Source organism: Megascapheus bottae, chromosome 9 (assembly GCF_031878675.1).
Source record: "Megascapheus bottae isolate mThoBot1 chromosome 9, mThoBot2.hap1, whole genome shotgun sequence".
NCBI lineage: Eukaryota > Metazoa > Chordata > Mammalia > Rodentia > Geomyidae > Megascapheus > Megascapheus bottae.
This window is the reverse complement of record NC_143517.1, coordinates 65198126-65217651: the sequence shown is the minus strand read 5'-3', so window position 1 is coordinate 65217651 and position 19526 is coordinate 65198126. Positions and strand designations below refer to the sequence as shown.

The following is a 19526-nucleotide window of genomic DNA, read 5'->3' as shown; positions in this document are numbered from 1 at the left end:
TGCATAGAGAATCATCTGCCAGCAAGCCTGGGAAACTACTGTCTCCTTTGTGACCCTTTGGTGCTTAATTCCATTTCCTTCTCTCTGGCACCTCTAGTGTTCAAGGACAGGTAACATACATTGCAAAGAGGAATAGTAGAGGAAGAATGGGAGAGACTGAGAGCCTGATAGTTTGCTCTGACTTTGTAATGGTTGGCACCACCTCCCTACAGCAGAGGAAGCAGAGGCTCTGGGGTCAGGCCCTGTCCTATTGCACTCTCAGTCTGGCCCGGGTGGGGGATTCCATGAGTGACTTCAGAGATACTGAACGTGAATGAGCTCTGGACTTCCATATGCGGCCAAGAATGGTAAGAAATGTTGCCCAGATCCCTGAAGGGAAGGAAGAGGGAAGTGAGCCATTACTTCTCCTTTACTGTGTCTTTGCCTTGATCCATTGTAAGTTTTCTCTTCAGGAAACATGAGCATGGTTATCAAATCAGGCCTGGCAGAAATCCGGTCTTCTTTGTACCTCAGTTCATTCACTTTTTGAGGCAGCCCATTATATTTGATTCAACCTGGGTTCCAGAGAACTTTGCTTGTGGGTCTCTACACGCCACTTCCAGAGCAAGGCAATTCACTCTGTGCTCTGTTCCACTGTTGGTTGCCACTATTTCTTTAACTGTGAGCATCCCATAAGGCAGTCTAGCAGCAAGAGATCTCTTTTAAAACTGCTCACGTTGGTGGGTTCCTGATGGTGATTTTTTTTTAAACCTACTCTGATTTTCAGAGTAATCTTTATCATGATCAAATCAAGCCTCAACTGTTTTGCAAATAATTAATGTGTTCAATCAGTAATTTACAGATGAAGGGACAGGCTAGATGGAAGACTAGATGGCCATGGTAATACCAGAACCAGTCTTGGGTATATTATCCATATCTTATCCAATCCTTCAAGGACTGGGGAAGAATAGGCCACATTCTCTACCTCGAGGAGGTAAGGGGATTTAGGGATCCTATAGGGAAGCCACAGAGGGAGGGAATTGTAGCCTATCTCATGATGTCTGGAAGATTCACAAGGCTGATCAAATAGCAGTTGACATTGAACTTCAGAATCTTCTCTGGTAACTTCAGACACTGTCTTTCTTTCCCAGGATGGGCTTCCTTATTCACTACCCTTATGACTATTCACGAGAGCCTTGGTCCCCTCGCCCTTCCCTAGCCTGAAGCTCTGATCCCTACCTGCCTCAGGGCATCAGTGGCCAGCTCCATTTAGGGGGAACATTTTTTTGCTTGTTTGCATATATTGACCTCAAATCTATCCTTCACTGGATGCTATACATATTTTCAAGTCAAGTTGTATAGGAATCTTAATATGTCTCCTTCATACCTGTCTTTCAAATGTTCAGCCTTGTGTGGCGTTTCTCTTTTTCTCTTTATATGTTGCTGTATTCCTTTGGCCATCCTTCCTAAGATAACAGCTGGTTTGAAGTGCTCTCATGTAGCTGATATGAGTCCCCTAGATATGGCCTCCAAATTCTGTGGGCCAAGGGCGTGGACTGCTGCTATGTGATCACGGTGTGAATCCTGTCTCAGATAGAACACGAGGGAGGGAGAGTCTGTTTCCAGGTCTTTGAAGTGAGAAGAGTGACCTGAAGACATCCCCACAAGGGTCCTAAGCTTTAGTCAGACCCCCACTGCGTGACCCCGTGTCAAGCCCAAGTATGCTCCCAGAATACAACACGCTACTTAATGGAAAATGGCTCATGCATCGAGCCATACCCTGGCTATGACTTCTCCCAACACTCTTTCCCTTTCTTTCCTTCCAGATGGACACATTTGCAGACTTTGATACCATGACAGACCGATTACTGGATGAAATCATCCAACACATTCAATTGTATAATCTCTCCATATCCCGAATTAGGTAAAAGGAAACCACAGGTAGTTAATGATGAGGGGAAAGGGGATGGTTTTCTTTTGAGTGTTTGCAGGGCCAGTTTGTTATGATGCCTTTGTAAATCTTGTGGTAATCTGTGATTTTAGTGAAGTTGGTTACTGTTAAGCAGGAATGAGTGTGTATCAGGGTGGTTCACATGGATGTCACACTTGTGTGTTAATAACCATTGTGTACTAAACTCATCACTAGGTCTGAATTCCTATTCTAAGACTCACGAGTTTACATTCTACCAGAAGTGCAAGCTTTTGCAAGCATTTAAGTTCTCTGAACCTGTTTTCTTATCTGTTAATTAGACTAGCACTGAGAAGAAGCAACCGCAAGTTGAGTGAATGCTCTGCCCAATAAGAGAGCTTCCATCAGAGCTAACTCTGTCCTTCTCCAATAATAAGTAACTTGAGCTCACTATTTAAATGACTCCCATGAAGGGAAGTAGCTTCTCTTTTCTGAACATACGAAGATGTTGACACAGAGTTAAGCTCTCCATGCAGTCATCCTGTTTAGACCTCAGAGATAGCCTATAACTGCTTTATTCCACAAATGAGGTCTTGAGAGGTTTGGTAAGAGTACGAGGACAGGAGTAAGGCTATTTTATAGACTGGCATGCATTGGTATTCTGTGCTAGTGGGAGGGGCAGGGCAGGGCATGTCTCATGCTACAGGGTTTCAGGAAGCATTTTGATGCAAAGTAATGCTATATTGGACCTGGACAAGTGAGTAGCAGGACAGATCACAAAGGAGGAGCAGAGACAGGGCCCCTCAATTGTTATGGGTGGGGGAGGGTGAAGCAATGAGCAAACGTAGAGGGGAATTTGGAGGTCGGGTTAAGTGTGTCCTGGTGGACCAATCTACAAGGTTCACGATGTATCCTGTCAAAGAATGGGAGAGGGGGCGGCTCAGGGGTGGGTTTCAGAGATGTCGCCCACCTGAGCACATGGCACCAGGCTGCCATTATAAGAGTCTAGAACACTCTGGCCTGGTCCAGGTCTCCTACAGCCAGGGGGAGTTGGAGGGCACTGAGCCCGCAGACGCTTCCCGCACAACTCCCACGCGGACGTCGGCTGGCCTTGGCTGTCACACTCACGTGCATCCTCTCTGTCCTCTACCAGCTTCATCGGCCATTCTCTTGGCAACATCATCATCCGCTCCGTCCTCACCAGGCCCCGGTTCCGGTATTACCTCAACAAACTGCACACGTTCCTGTCCCTCTCTGGGCCTCATCTGGGAACCCTGTACAACAACAGCACCCTGGTTAGTACAGGTGAGATGTCTCCAAGCCCTTCGCTCCTCGGCATGAATCTGGGGCACCAGGAGTGGGAAGCCAGAGACAGAAATTCTGGATGGAAGTCTGAGACTTGGGAATTTCGTCCACACGTGGAATGCTGGGAAAAGGCCCGGGGTTCAACATATGGCTGTTTTGTCTGTGAGCTGAGGTCGGTCGGTCCTCAAGTCTCTGTGAACAAAAGGGTGACATGCTGAGGTTCTGTTAGAGAATGATTGACAAGGCTGGCAGTGGGATGGGGAGAGGAAGGGCTGTGAGAAGCCTGAGACCCAGGGCTGAACACCATGCTTAGGGTGTAGGACTTTTCTTCTGTGGTACTGAGTTTACTCATTATACAGTTGATGCCATGTATGTGTGTTCGTGTCCACACGTGTCTATGTCTACGTCAGCATCTGTAGGAGGATTGGTTTGCTTCAGCAACCCTTTCAGGAAACTCAAGCTGAAGATCCATGCCCCTTTTATGTAAAATGGCCCAGCCAATCTGCACACTCTAAATCATTTTTTAGACTACTTATAAGAACCTAACACAGTACAAATATCAAGAGAATAATGGTTACAGCATGTTGTTTAGAAAATGATGTGAATAACATCTCAATGTTCTTCGCAGTTACAGTGATTTAATTCTTTTGATTCTTAGTTGATTGAATCTTTAGATATGGAAACCACAGATACAGAGGGCTGATTTTTTCTCTTTCTCTGTCTGTCTGTCTGTCTGTCTGTCTGTCTGTCTCTCTCTCTCTCTCTCTCTCTCTCACACACACACACACACACACATACATATACACATACCTATCTATACATCTGTCTATATACATAACAAAACTATGCGTATGGAATATATACATATGTGTGTATTCATACGTGTATATGGGAGGAGGTTTGCAAATTTCTATCCTAGATCATTGAAGACTAAGCAGGCAAGGGAAAAAAGGAAATGAATCAACAGCTCTGAAACGTGAGAGTCAATTCTGCGCTGCTTTCTGGCTGGAAGAGTTGAGCTTCCTGGGACAGTTTTGTCTGTGTTCCTAGCGGGGGAGGGTGTGGAGGCAGAGAGGACAGCTTCATTGTCTGGGAAGGGCTTGCAGAGCCAGGTAGCAGTATGGGAGTGCAGAGAAGAGCAGATGGTCAGCAAACTGCAGGAACATTCCTATACATTTTTTTTTTGTCTTGGAGACCCTTCCTTCAGCTTCCTTTGCAGAAGCAGGCAGCGTTAACATGGAGAGTGTTGGACACAGAGACCACTGAGTGGTGACAGAGTCTCAGTTTCTGCAAGCCTACTGCCACATCGTCACCCATGACGATTTGACCATCAGCGATAAAGTCACCTCTGACTTACCAAATATCTGCTCTCTTACTTGGAAGTTAATAGCAGTATTGTTATGTTGTCCCGCTTTGTCTCACTCATTTATTTATCTTTGTCTTGCTAGGTTTGTGGCTCATGCAGAAACTGAAAAAGTCCGGGTCCCTTTTACAACTGACCTTCAGGGATAACGCTGACTTGCGCAAGTGTTTCCTTTACCAGCTAAGCCAAAAAACAGGTGGGTACAGCCTTGTGCAACCGTGCTTGTCAGACAGGACTCCTGGAACACACATTAGTTTTGCTGCCATGTCATCCCTCTCAGAGGAGGTGAGGATGTTCGGCTGGCCAGGCTTCTTCTCCCTGCCAGGACCTGGTGGCATGTCCGCCGTGTCTTCTGAGAGCAATGAGAGCCAAGGTGTGTTTGCATCATCAGAATACACAGAGCAGCAGCTCTACTTCCTGTCAGCCCTGAGTCCTCTGCACGTGCAGTCCTGGGCACTGGACCCCACTCTCACCCTGGTTGAAGTGGGGCTATGCAAAGAATAAGTGAGATATGTCACACACACACAGGCCCAATACAGAACTGGCACAAGGGTGGCCCTGCCAGTGCCCTGGATGTGGCTGAAGAGATAGCAGTGACCAGTGCTCGATGGTCTTGGTGTCCAGGGAGGTGAAGAGCCACTGGCCTTCCCCTGGCCTGTTGGTGCACTGGCAAGCATCTGTAAGCACTGGCTGACCCCCACGATCCTATGAGCATGTGAACCTGGCCCAGTGCCTCTGCTATTCCTTCCCTACTCTTGAAGTCGTCCTTTATCAGAAAAGAAGATGGCAGGACTGGGCAGAAGGGAGAAGCTGGGCTATGGTGTGTTTGCCACAGTGGTCACGGCTACTTCCAGTCATGAGCTGCTCAGAAGCTGGGGTGGTTTTACAGGGAGGTCTCCTTGTTACGTCTTCCCCCATAGTGGACAGACAGTGATACAGACTGACTTTGTCTGGGCTGCAGGGCTTCCCGCAGTGGATGAAGGAGGTGTGGGAGCTGTCAGTTGCTCTTCTGGGCAGCAGTTTGGGGCAGAGCAGGAGGCTGGTCCTGAGGTGAATGGAGCTTTTCCCTCCATGCCCAGGGAACTACACGGCATTGGGCTCTGGGACTCCCCTGCCATGTCCAGCGGGGAGGCTCCCTCCATGTTGAGAACAGGGGCAGTAAGGGGAGGTTGGACACAGGGGAGGACTTCTGGGCTGACATAACGGGCTGGAATTCAAATGGAATGGTGAGGGAGAAGGAAACCCAGAAAACTCTGATTTCCTTTTTCACACACGTCTCTATTTGCCCAGACTACAAAGGTGATCTGTTTCATTTTGCTTATATTGTTAGTCTTGCTCTGTAACTCCTTGGCATCCATGACTAATGAGAACAGCATTCTCTTTCCTTCTGGTCCACACTTACGTATTCCTTCCTCAGCTTCCCAAAGGCCCCGCTCTTGAGCTCAGTAGAGGCTTCAGTGTGTGGATAACACTGCAGGGCTGGTGGTCTCTTCCCCTCAAACCTTCCCTGGGCCGTTCTGTAAAATGTGTGCAAGCCGGAGGGCACTTCAGCTGAGTTACCTAGGTCAAAAAAGTACTCTCCTGGCTTCTTACAGGACTGCAGTATTTCAAAAACGTCGTTCTGGTAGCTTCTCCCCAAGATCGTTACGTGCCATTTCACTCGGCCCGGATCGAAATGTGCAAGACTGCCCTCAAAGACAGACACACAGGTAAGCTACAGTTCACGCTTGAAGGGAGCTTTTGATATGAGTAGCAAAATTACGTGTGCAGAGCTGACTGTGCTTCTTATTGATGGTTGGACAGCACAGCGCTGCTTCTATCTCAGGGCGGTGTTAGGCGTGGCACAGCCACCTGCCCACGCTTGTCTCACATTCCCCCTGGGTGGAATAGGCAGTCACATGTTTGTCAGACTGCAGAAATGCGTCCACCCTCTTCTCTGCGCCGTGCAAGACAGGGAGAAGTGCTTTAGAGGATCGGAGGTGAATTCCCTGCGTCACTAATTCACCATTCTGAGCCCACTTCCCCCACGCAGTGGCCACTCAGGAAGACCACAGCCTTCCAGCCTCACAGAGGAAGAGCTCAAGGCCATGCTGAGCCACGAGTTCTAGAGTTGGCCCTGGAATAAGAAGTCCTCGTTGTCTAGAGCCTTGAGAGCTTTGTCCTTTAGATACTTCCCAAGGAGACCCATGGCTGAGATGAAGGTCGTTGGGTGACACCGAACTTGTTCTCCTTCTAAGGATGCCAGCCTGTGATAAATCTTGTTGGTTATCATGAGAGCAACAGTACCATCTCTCCCGAAATCCATGTGTTTGGTCATGCTTTTAAATGATGAATTAGGGATCAATTCATCAAAAGTGATGAATTAGTTGATCAATGGAGACACATGAACGTGGTGTTTAATTCATTGTGATGTGTGTGTTTTGTTCTGTAGGTATTGATAGTCCTGTTTTCCAAAAATTGGTTTCTAAAGATAATCATTTTAAGTAGCTGTACAAAGGGGTTTTGATGGGACATGCCAATTTATGAGAGCACGGCGTCTTGATTGGTTTCATTCCTTCCATCATTTCCCATCTCCCTCTCTTTCAATACCACCCAGGCTGCGACAAAATGTCTTCCAGTCTTTTCTGTATGTCTCCTTCTCATTTAGCTACTGAAATGTCGTGTAACCTCAAGCGTTAATCAAGATGAAAACAGTGCTTTACCTAGGAAAAATAATGAAGGGTCTGCAATGTATGTTTAAAAGCATTGTTGAGATGAAAATGATTTGGTTTACTCATTGAGTTTCAAGTGATTTTGTCTGTTTGATTTTAATTTTTGTAATGGCCTATTGGCCTTCACTGCACACATAATTTAAACACATTCTGGCAGTGTCATAACCATTAGCTGCTTCTGTGTCTGTTGCTTGGCAACCTCGTGTTGTGTTCTTATAATTCTATGGTTTCTGCAACATCTTTTGCAAAGGACACAGTCATCGGACCAGCCCATAAAGCTGGGTTCATGTCACTTACACCTTTCATGTTGACTTTTGACTGGTTTCCATTTTCTTCATGAAACAAGCATTTTTGCATGCAAACTTTCTCTAGTTAATACTGTGCTGCATCTCCGAGTCATTGTAATAACTTCTATACCTAAATGGACACTTGGGGGAAGGATTTTATCTTTTAGTTTAAGTAGTTATTTTATTCTTCACAAGATGAATACAGAATTTTTTTAAACAATCAAATTCACTTAGTATTCTACCTTTTCTACTTCAAAGCTTTTTATCAAGACTTTGAGGAAGGGGCTAGAAGGGAAAAATGGCTCTAGGTTCTGTGTAAAGTCCACTGCCTTTCCTTGCATGGGAGAGCAGTCCACAAATGGTACCTGCTGCTGGATAACTCTGGGGGAAAGGAAAGCCAGGGCAGGGGCATGGAGGAATGCCAGGAATAAAGCCTGTCGGCTGCCTGATTCAACAAGGAACTATTCTCTCTGTACAGATGCAGACCTTTATACTGGTTTTACAAAATAGGTCATATTATTTGGAGGATGTGCCAGTGAGTCCAGCAGGAAGAACACAGGGCCCAGAGCTACGAGCTGAAGCCACAGCCTGCACCTTCATTCATCACTAATGGCTCATCTCTACGGGGCCATAAGCACACTCCCGACCCTAAGGCCTGATGCAAAATCACAGTCCGGTTATTTTTCACGTAGAAAGGGTAATCAATTCAGATGTTCAATTATAAAGATAAAGCACAGCCACCACCCTGTATCCTATAATCTCTTCCTCCTCGTCCTTGGTGCTCAGAACCAAGGAAGCCAGAAAAATGCCACTTGATTCGTAGGAGAAAGGTTATCAGTGGGTATTAGCTACTGAGACATGGCTCTAGGGATATCCTGCAATGGGATTTGTGTGGGTATCTGCCTGTCCCTCTGATGCCTTCTTCCCCCTCCTCCTGGCCCTCTGTGGAGGGAACAGCCCTCCTCAAAGGCCCTCATGCCCCTGTCCCATGCCTCCGATAACACAGGCCACAAAGCCATCATGTGGAGTTCCTGGAATAATCCTCCCTTTGAATCGAACTAGATGAAGAGATTTTGACTTCATTTCTTGAATGTCCTACACACCAGGAGGAGGTTGGTCTTAACACCTCTGGCGAACCAGAAGAGTCTGGCTCCCTAGATGCTCTGGTACCTTCAGCACAGGCCTTCATGTGCTCTTCCCTCCTTGCAGGGCCAGTGTATGCGGAGATGATCCACAACCTCCTGGGCCCTCTGGTGGAAGCCAAGGACTGCTCTTTGATCCGACACAACGTGTTCCATGCTCTGCCCAACACTGCCAACACCCTGATTGGCCGCGCCGCTCACATCGCCGTGCTGGACTCAGAACTCTTCCTGGAGAAGTTTTTCTTGGTGGCAGGACTCAACTATTTCAAGTAGCGGTGGTGAGGGAGCTGGCCTGGGGTAACTCTCCAGACGTGTTTCACATCCATGGAGCTCGCTAGCTACAACACCCTTTCACAGACTTCTGCGTTCCAGGGTGGAGCTGCAGGAGGATGCATGGATGGATGGCTTGGAGGGGTAGATGGCGGGGTGGGACTACAGGATGAGGTGCTTTCGTTTCAGACATTTGGGAAAGGTTGAACACATAGTGTCCAACACAACAAATTTTGCTTGAATTCGCCTAGCCTCCTGGAGTCTCATTCGATAAGGGAAGATAAAAGTAAGCAGAACTGGTGAGCCCCTTCTTAGAAAACACTGGCTCAGAGAGAGAGATGGCTCCAAGTAAAGTAGCTTTGTCTAATATGTTACCAGCTCATAGCTTTATCATTTTGGTTAAATTAAGTGCAGACAAGCATTTCAGAACTCAGGTTACCCATTGTGCAGAAATGGAACATGTTTGTGTAAATAGAATCCTCCATAGAGTCAAATGTGCCACTTGTTCAAAAAAAATGTGGTATCCACGTTATCATTCTCACTTTCACGTTTTCTAACCAAGGTACAAAGAAATGCACGATAATGCCCCCATTTTATTTTATAATAGTAGTGGGTGGGGTAACTTGGGGCAAGGGAGAATGATAAGAAGAAATAAGGTAAGGCGGTTATTGATATATACAAACCAAACCAGCTATATAGAACATACTGAACAAGTTTCTTTGCCTCCTTTCTCACACCTTTCTATGCAGAATGTGGTCCACAAATTGTTTTTGTGATTGCTTAGCTCTCTGTCTGCAGTATGGAAAATTGAGTGAGATTGCATGCTCACAGAAGGGCATGGGGATTCATGTGAGAATATGTGAACCTTCTCACAGAAATGCTCCAAAGAACCTTCTCCAAAGAAATGCTGTGTTGAATGCAATTGCAGAAAAGCAAAACCACGAGCAGGACCAGGTAGCTGCTCCTCCCCATGGAGGGAGAAAGATATCTAGGTGGAAATGTGCCAGATAAAATCCTTAGAGGAGCTCTAGACAGGTGCTGGTCCTCTACCAATAAATAGAAAAGTCTTCTTGCCTTAGGAAAATAAAGGGCTAGGAAATGTCACCATCAATTAAAGCTAGTCACTAATAAGGATGAGAAGAAGATCAGATCAAAGAACTAATGGCAGACTGAACACACACACACACACACACACACACACACACACACACACACACACACACACACACACACACAAACTATTATGGGTAAGGGAATTCCTGTGGAAGTTCTGAAAGTTACCAAGAACTTTAATATTGTCTCAAAGACTGAGTGCAGTGTAAGCACAAGAAACAGACTGATGAGTCATTTAGTTGTGCTGAGGAGTGGCAATGAAATCTTGCGTGCATGCGTGCGTGTGTGTGTGTTTCTACTGAGTGAAGAAACTCAACCATTCCTTCGAGGTTCAGCATGGTTCTGGTCCTACTACCATGTGAATATAGCTCATCTGAAAGTGGCCACTCCCTCCAACCTAAAGTTAAATTCAGAACATCAGAAATAAGTCTCTATAGATGGTTTTGCAGAAGTGTAGAATTTGTCAATTTCCCAATAATATGTGATGGTGATGGCAGTGAGGGTTTGGAGTGTCATTGTAAGGAAGACTCCCCAAAAGTGGAGTTTGAGTTTTTCTTGGGGTCTTTTTCTGAAACGTCCTTGCAGTCTTCGCTGAACACTTGGGTTTGCCAGTGGATATTCTCCCCGAGGTCCTGAGCTGGTGCTCGGAGATGTCTCTGACTGACCCTGAGCCGCGATAAGTGACTTTGTTACTGGGGAGGCATTTGTTTCCTGTTGGGCGACTCTTGAAGCTCTTTTGCCCGATTTAGACAAGTGTGTGTGCACTCTGTAGAACTGTAAGCGTGTAGCCACCAGTCTCTTCTGGCCAATGAGGAGCACGTCCCGTTTGAAGAGTCTGTTTCACGTTGTGTCTCCTGTTCCCATCAGCAGCAATCTGTCCTTCTTCGGTCCTTTGAAAGACCCTGTCACTGGGGGTGATGGCACAGGAGAAAGCCTAGGGCCATCATATGTTCCAGTAACCAGATGCCATTTTTCACTTCCATATGCGGCCGGGACGTAGTAAGATCTAATGGCAATAAATGCCCGGCTGCCTCACGCTCCTCTATTTGGACAAGGGTGTCCTGCTGTCTTTGTAAACCATATCTGGGCTCTGAACATCTACTATAATTCATGTAGAAAGTATATCTCTGTATTGTAAATAAGAGTGTGAAGTATTATGTGTCATGACTCATTTGAAAAAGGCCTTTTTATGTCTCTTTCTATTAAAATACAGATATATCTATATAAATATAAATATACACATATATGTCTATGTATAATAAAACAGGGGACATTCTATTATCAGTTATAACTATTATAAAAAAATTGCCTGCCAAGATAATGGCCTAATATGTCTTTATTCTCAGCATCATTTTTATTTTCTGTTTTGGTTTGTACTTTTTTTTTGTGAAGTTTCTTAAAAATAGTTAGAAATAAAAGTAACCCTGAGATTATTTGGAATTTGTTGTCCCTGAACCAAAATGAACACAGAGAAGCATAGACAGAAGTCAGAAGTTAGGCTGGAATCCCATAAATACCTCAGTGCAGGTGGAAAGAGGACAAAAGAAAGGTATATTTTCATAGTCACAGGACTTACGAGGTCACTTCAGTCTGTGTTAGATAGGAGCTCAAAAGCAGCATGAACAGTTCTCAGTCTGAGGAAACTAAAGGCAGATCTGCCTTGTTTGATGATATGATCTACTGAGCGCTCTGGCGGGCACGGATGGGAGCAAAGCATGCTCAGAAATGACCTGCTGTTGTGTCCAGAAAGGCAACAAGGCAGCTGGAAAGCGAGGCCAAGGGAGAACACTCATCCTGCATAGCCAGCTGCCATTGAATGCACTTTCACTGTGTCATTCACTCACTCACACATTTAATACATTTTTATTGAGGACCTACTCTAGAACAGGGATATACTTGTAAATTTAGAAAAGAACATAGTAAAGCGTGGAACTTACTGGTTGTTGGCTTTTATGAGTGCTCAGAGGAGAGAAGCTAGCCCACACCAGAGGTGAGGCAGCAGATGCTTAGTGAAGCCTTCTCAGAAGTGGTCACAAAGCCAGGCATGAAGGCTGGGTGGGTGACAGCTGGTCTGCTGAAGATGGGATGTGGGGAATCCATTATAGATTGAACACGAGAGAAAAAGAGGAGAGAGAGACAGACACGTATAGACAGAGCGGGGGGAGGGAGAGAGAATGGTACAGTAGAAGAAGAGATGTTGGGTCCCAAGAGTGAAAAAGGAGGTGGGTGACGTCAGACACTATGCAGTATTTTCCTCACGCCAGGTGTCATTTCTACTGCTAGCACGAATAGGAAGCTTTCCTTCTGGAAATGAGGGCCAAGAGGATAAGCCTGCCACCTTTCCTCCCGCCCCACCCCTGAGCTGACTGTGGGGACCGCGCCCCCCCTTGAGAGAAGTCCATAAGCACACAGCCATTGCTCATTTCAGGCTTTCTCGCCAAGAAACAGTAGATGTCTCAACAGGACTTGGCATGGAGAAGCTGGGGAAATGGTATTGGATAAGAAGGCTAAGAGGAAGGAATATTGATTGCTCAAAATCCTAACATTCTCTAGGAAAGCAAGGGAGTGACCTTTTCATATTAGTATTTAAAATAATCACATTACTATTATGGAACCAAGCTGTTTGTATGTTCAGTTTACAGTTGATCCATCTGCAGCTCCATGAGGCTGAAGAAATGGAGTAAAAAAAATCACAATCTTTTCTTAGGTCACAAATATTTCCTACCAACCTGACCTAAGCCAGGTGTTGAACGTAAAATGGACTAAAACCATCCCATTCAGATGAAATATGGCCACGTGCACAAATGGGAGGTGGAGGCGGGAAGACTCATTGTGTGGACAGGACACAGACTGGGTCCAGAAGGAGTTCTCTGACCTAACATGCGTGGAGAGGACACAGACTTGGTCCAGAAGGAGTCCTCTGACCTAACATGTGTGGACAGGACACAGACTGGGTCCAGAAGGAGTCCTCTGACCTAACATGAGGCCCAGGCATTTCTGTAAAGAAGGAAAGTGCGTCCAAGCAGGAGTCCCCGAAGGCGGGGCGAGGCTCGCCTGCCCTCGCTTGTGTAAAACAGTGGCAGCTCTCCTACCTGCCGAGCCTGATGTTTTGATCGCTGTAGGTGAAAGGCTGTAACTTTCTGTCACTTCTTTTTGTCACACTGTTCGGTCTGCAAACAAGAGGCAGAAATAGAATCATGCTTCCAGTGTTACTCTGGCAGCACATCCGTGCCTGGATCCTCGGGAAGGATGCATCTCTAACTGCAGAGTTACGTGGCGTAGGCTAAAATCTTGATCAGCTTTCACCTGTCCCCTCTCTTCATCTTTACACATTGTAATGAGTATCTACATGGAGTTGGGTGCGATGGGGATCCTAACAGAAGTCATAGAATCCTTCAACGTAGAGGGGTCTAAGAGAATGATATACTCACTGTAAACTACATATTTAATTTAAAAAACACAAGATCTCCAGAATGAGAAGAGAGCTAATAGATTGTTTGATTCTGATGGCATCTCTATTTGATGTTCTGAACTCTGCTTTTCAAACCCCACTTGACCTCATGATCTCAATCTGTCTGTAATGAAATTACTGTAGTCAGGTGGCAGAAACTTAGACATGGTCATATTTATTCATATATGTATGTATATATATGTATATATATATATATAGAGAGAGAGAGAGAGAGAGAGAGGACAGACAGACAGACAGTACACAGAGAGAAAGAGCTACTGCCATGAACATTTAGAATCTTTCACAGAATCTTCTCTAGTCTTTCAGTGTCCATTCCTGCTCATTGTAGAACTTCTTAAAAGACATCTCCCTCCCTCACCCCAAATTATTTTATTTTATTTTTATTTTTATTTTTTGCCAGTTCTGGGTTTGAGCTCAGGGCCTGAGCACTGTCCTTGGACTTTCTCAAGGCTAGAGCTCTACCACTTGAGCCTCAGCACCACTCCTGGCTTTTTTCTATGTATGTGGTACTGAGGAATTGAACCTGGGCCTTCATGAATGCTAGGCAAGCACTCTACCACGAAGCAAAAATCCTGGCCCTACCCCAAATAATTTTAATCTAGTTTTTTTCATGGCACTGTGCCATTATGCATATTAGTTTGTCTCAAGAAAAACAGTCTAGACAATCAGAAAATAAAATCTGAGCTCTTACGGGGCTTCTTTTCAGGCTGAAATAACAGCAAAGTCTTCAGAGCATAAAACTCTGTACAAAAATTTAACTTTGGGGAATAATTCCCCAGTAATTTCTGTCACAAAATGGAATTATTTGGGCTGGGAGTCTGGCCTAGTGGTAGAGTTCTTGCCTAACAGCATGCACAAAGACTGGGGTTCGATTCCTTGGTACCACATACATAGAAAAAAGCCAGAAGTGGTGCTGTGGCTCAAGTGGTAAAGGTCTAGCCTTGAGAAAGTCCAAGGACAGTGCTCAGGCCCTGAGTTTAAGGCCTAGGACTGGAAAAAAATGGACTGCGTTGGACGTAGAGGACTAGCAACCTCCACGCACAGGTACAGCCATATGCAAACAGGCAATTCTTCGCTAAACAAGATTACTTTCTTCTTACTCTCTTCAAGTAGATCTATAGGGGAGTTGCTGTTTAACAAAGTAGCTGATGAAAATAATGCAACTCCATCAATGTTGGTCCTTTCAGCATTCTCGTCATCCCTCCCCAACCTCCCCCTGCCTTCGCTTTTCTTAAGTTTGTAGGATTCACATGGGATTCTTGACTGCATCCTCCCACCCTTCTTCATGAGCGATCACGACGATGGTGTGTCCTTTGTCTCACAGGTGAGGTGACTGAAAAACAGTTACTCAACCTTCCCTACTCAACGCGAGAACAGTTACAGATAAAACAAACTTGGCTCTTGGTGTAAATAAAGAATTAGAGAATAGAAATAACTTATAATGATCAACTTCTTTTTGCTGAGTGGATTGAATTCTATCCTTAAAACATGACACCATATAAACAACAGGGGGCGGGGTATGGTCGGTGACTCGGCCATAAAGTTCTACAACTTGGCTATGGGAGAGCCAGAATTTAAACTCTCAGCCTTCTTTATGTTCTTTTACTGTGACTTCTCCAATCAGGAAATATTTCTTAACTGTAAATGTCACCCATCTTGTTCAAATCTTGAAAGTCAGGGTTCAGCACACAAATTATGCTCTTAGGAGATTCTATTTCTGTACGAGTCACTTATTTAACTGACAACTTAGATGACCTAGGGAACCTTATTCAGTTTCAGATATGGTTTCATAAAGCCTCATCCTTGAGTATAGTCTCATGACTGGCTGAACTGTTGTATTCTTGGCTGGTCGTTTGTTGCTTGTGCTTTTCTCATTTTCTAAACCTTGATGCCTTTTCACACATGGCCTCTACGCATACTTCCTGTCTGAGCTCTCCCTGTATTGGGACAGCAGGTCATGTTCCCCCAGGAGTTAAGTCATAGATGATGGATTTCTTCTGCAGGAGAATCTGAGCCCAGTGCCTTGCTCTCAGAGCTAAGTGTTTTCATGGTTCACAAGACCATTTCTCATTATCCCATCTTCACTGTCCTCCGGGCTCTCCTACAATGCATATATCTTCCCTTGAGTTAAGAACCATCTCTAATTTATTCAACAAACCTGGTGCTCCGTGTATTACCTGGCCTGGACTTGAATGTATTCTCTAGAAAGAGTTGGTCCTTTAAAAGTGCACATTTGCTTCTCTAGTCCTTCTCATCCACAGCAACTGATTCGAAAGCTGAAAAAGCTTGATAGCTGCTTGCAATGAGGCTGTAAGCTTCTGAATTTGCAAGAATAGATTCGTTCTGTGAGAGATGGCAGTGGAGTTTTGTACAGTGGGAAGAACTTGCTTCCTAATTTATATAGGAAATTTGGAAAGGTTACTTAAAAGTAGCAGAGTATGGCCTAGTAGTAGAGCACTTGTCCAGTATTCACAAAGCCCTGGGTTCGATCCTTTGGTACCATCTACAGAGAAAAAAATGGAAGTGGGGCTGTGGTCCAAGTGGTGGAGTGTCAGCCTTGAGCAAACTCAAGGACAGTGCCCAGGCCCTGAGTTCAAGCCCCAGGACTGGCAAAAAAAAGTAGCTAGCAGACCTGAATGAGAGGGAGAATAGAAAAGCAGAGCAGTGGCTGGAAGAGAGCAGGCAGGTGAAATTCTAAGGCTGAAGCTTATGCTCGCTGTCCACCCAAAAGGCAGACTGCTGGGAATTTCATTTGAAACAATAAAGAAATCTCCCTGGCTTCAAAGTGATTCAGTCACATTGACGTGCGGGGAAGGCCTTGTCTGAAACTTTAGACATCACCTGCAGCAGGCAGAACCTTCCAGCATGACTACAGGGGCTGCCGTACTGGACATACTCAGTGTTAATGGGGCTGTCTAGGTAATGAAATCAATTTCCTGCTCAGGGTACACTGTAAGCCATTGTTGACAGTTGAGAAAAGGCTGTCAATGGACTCACAGTAAGGAGCTGTGTGGCATTCAATGTAGGGTGTTGGAAGCTAAGTTCTGTGACTTTCTATTTCAATGAATGACATAGATGATATCAAGTTTCTTTAACTTATGGCTGAACTTATCACATATAGCAACATACCTTGCTTCATCCTTTATTCTCCAAAGAAGAAGTATCAGAACCAAGGTGCATCTAATATTGTATGCCTCTACCTTTACATATATATGTATACATACACAGACATGTACACACATATAACCTATATGTGTATATATACAAGTACGTGCATGTATTTTTTCTTTTTCTTCCCACTACCTAAATTTGAACTCAAGACCTTGAACTTGCTAAGATTTCTTTCTCAGCATGGAGACATGCCTCCTTCTTGGCTTTTTTGCTGGTTATTCTGGAAATGGAACCTCATGGAATTTCCTGCCCAGCCTGGCTTTAAACCATGTTTCTCTGGATGTCAGCCTCTGGAATAGCTAGGATAGTAAATGTAAGCCACTAGCAACTGGCCATATTTTCTTCTAAAATAAGGGTAGCTCATTTGGTCACACATACTAATTTCTCAGTGTGTTCCTAAAGAGTTTGTGGTGATTTTAGCTACATTCATGATTTCCTCTCAAATATATTTCTTTCGTTTGTTTGTTCTTTGATTGGCTCTGTGCCAAGCTGTGAGAGCTACAGCAAGTTATCAAATGTGGCCCTATTGGCTTCACCCAGTGTGAGGAAGGATGTCTGAATAAACAGTCCAGGACAAAATGAAATACCAGAACAGGTGGAAAACATTGTGAATAATATCATCTGGTGCCTCTAAAACCAAACTACAGTGCCAGTTCTGGGCTTTTGGTGCCCAGAATTGGGTCTCGATTTGGGTCTGTGTACAGAAAACCAATGTGAGATGCTACAGAAATGTCAACCATACCACTCAGGATTCCAAGACTCTTTCCAGCCATTATTCCTACAGCATTATCAAAGTCGATTTCTCAAAGGAGATGTGTCTATTATAAAGGGCCTCCTCTGAGCACCATATCCTGTTGGTGTTGCAAAAGCGTTGAATATTCTGCCACTATGCTTTCCACTTATTTTAATATTAATAGATGAAATAACATCGATCAAACAATGAAAAGACACAACAACACTGTCATCAAGAGTTACTGTGCTTAGATTTGGCTCCCATTTATTGAGAGCATAGAGAAAGGCTGGGGATTTATTGCTTCTTTTACATTTCTTTTTAAATATAGCATCCAACATTACAGAAGGTGATGAGAGGCGGGTCTTCTGTTACAATCCTGTGGAAAAAGAACCTGAATGTCTAGCTTAATGCCACTGTGAATCCTAATGCATATTTATTCTGATGAAAATATCTGTACACAATTATTACAATGAAAACAGTTTGTGAAACAGCCCCCTTAGTCATAACAAAATTATTAGTGCCAAGATAATTCTACTATTTTTCTACATTTGCTTCTTGGTTGGCATTTCGTGTAACTTGTGATGTGTATAAATGATAAAACAACAACTAATAAAAGAGAAAAAGACCCTTTCACTTTTCTTTTGCCAGCATGTTGTGTCTATTAAATTCACAGCAGCTACTCTTTAGGGTACCCAGGGCTTGTGTTAGCCAGCAGGGCACTGCTCTGAAAAAAATACTTGAAATAAACCATTTACAAAAAGGAAAAGTTCATTTTTGTTTGTAGTTCCAGAGCCCTCTGTCTGTGGGGCTTGACCCTGTTACCCTCGATGTGTGACTAAACACACTCTCGTGCTGGAATAGAGGACAGAGCAAGATCAAAGATGTCCACCCATTGGGTCTAGGGAATATGAGGGGCGGGGAAGAGAGAGAGAGAGAGAGAGAGAGAGAGAGAGAGAGAGAGAGAGAGAGAGAGAGAGAGAGAGAGAGAGAGAGAGAGAGAGAGCGCCCCAATATTCCCTTCCAGGAAATGATCCAATAACTTACTCCCATGAGACCCCTTTGTACAATGACTTAAACATAATAAAATAAATTAATATGAAGATAGAAAAAAGTGACAACAGGAAGACAAAAAACTATTCGTTCTGGCTGAAGAGTAGAACAACTTTTCCTGACTTTACCACAGCTCTCCTCAAAGCCCTTTTAGTGGGAGATTAGTTGAACTTACTCATTCACATTACGTCCTGGGTTTGTAGGTTGACGATGAATGTTTGCATTTTGACTTTGGAACATCTTTAATCCTTTTATAATTTATTTTCCAATAAGTAAAATAGAATGGATTTGGGGCTATGTTTTCTTTTTCATGTCCTTCCCGTCTCATTTTCATTCCAAACTCTTCCACAGTACCCAAGAGTGATAATTAGAGATGAGTCTGAGAAATTGAAAAGAGATGTTAGGCTCTGATCTTTATAAAAGGGAAAAAGAAATCAACACTCATTTATTAAAAAGCATTCACTTTGCTGACTTATCTTTTAAAGACATTAATGCAATATATCATCCCTTAAAAATTCCTTAATAGTTCCCATTGCCCTTTTTTAATGGAGGGGCTGCCAGACCAGAGTGTGGACTCTAAGTTCCTTGCTCTTGCTCAGCTTGCCTCAGCTGGCATTCTAACACTTGAGTCATGTGTACAACACAGGTTTTGCTGGCTATTTTGGACATGGAGCCTTCAACTGCAATCTTATGGACCTCTAGATCCTCAGAAGCTAGGGTTAAAGGCATGAAGCATTGGTGCCCATGCCTGTGTGTATTTTTATAGCAAAACCATTCTCACATTAACTCATTCATTTGTTCATTCATGACTGAATCTGCCCACTTATGCATGTGTAGCTTTGTGATCTGACCTTCTCCCAAAGGCCCTATCTGTTATCACACACATTGGTGGTTAAATTTTAATTTATGTTTTGGTGGGACACTGAGAACCCAGCTGGTCTACTATGATTTCGATGTGTCGTATGTGTTGTATCTGTAGTATGTGTTGGGTTTTACTCTTCATTATGAGGTACTAAATAAG

The 19526-nt window shown here is 44.3% G+C and overlaps 1 protein-coding gene across 1 annotated transcript in view; it reads left to right on the top strand.

The window, feature by feature from the left end:
• Positions 1-9893, top strand: part of Fam135b (family with sequence similarity 135 member B) — a 160329-nt gene extending 150436 nt beyond the window's left edge. Inside the window, exons 16-20 of the mRNA XM_090339452.1 lie at positions 1806-1903; positions 3042-3193; positions 4642-4752; positions 6152-6265; positions 8764-9893. Of these exons, the coding sequence (XP_090195578.1) occupies positions 1806-1903; positions 3042-3193; positions 4642-4752; positions 6152-6265; positions 8764-8969 (681 nt within the window). The 3' untranslated portion in view covers positions 8970-9893. The remainder of the gene's footprint in view (positions 1-1805; positions 1904-3041; positions 3194-4641; positions 4753-6151; positions 6266-8763) is intronic.
• The last annotated feature ends 9633 nt before the right edge of the window (positions 9894-19526 follow it).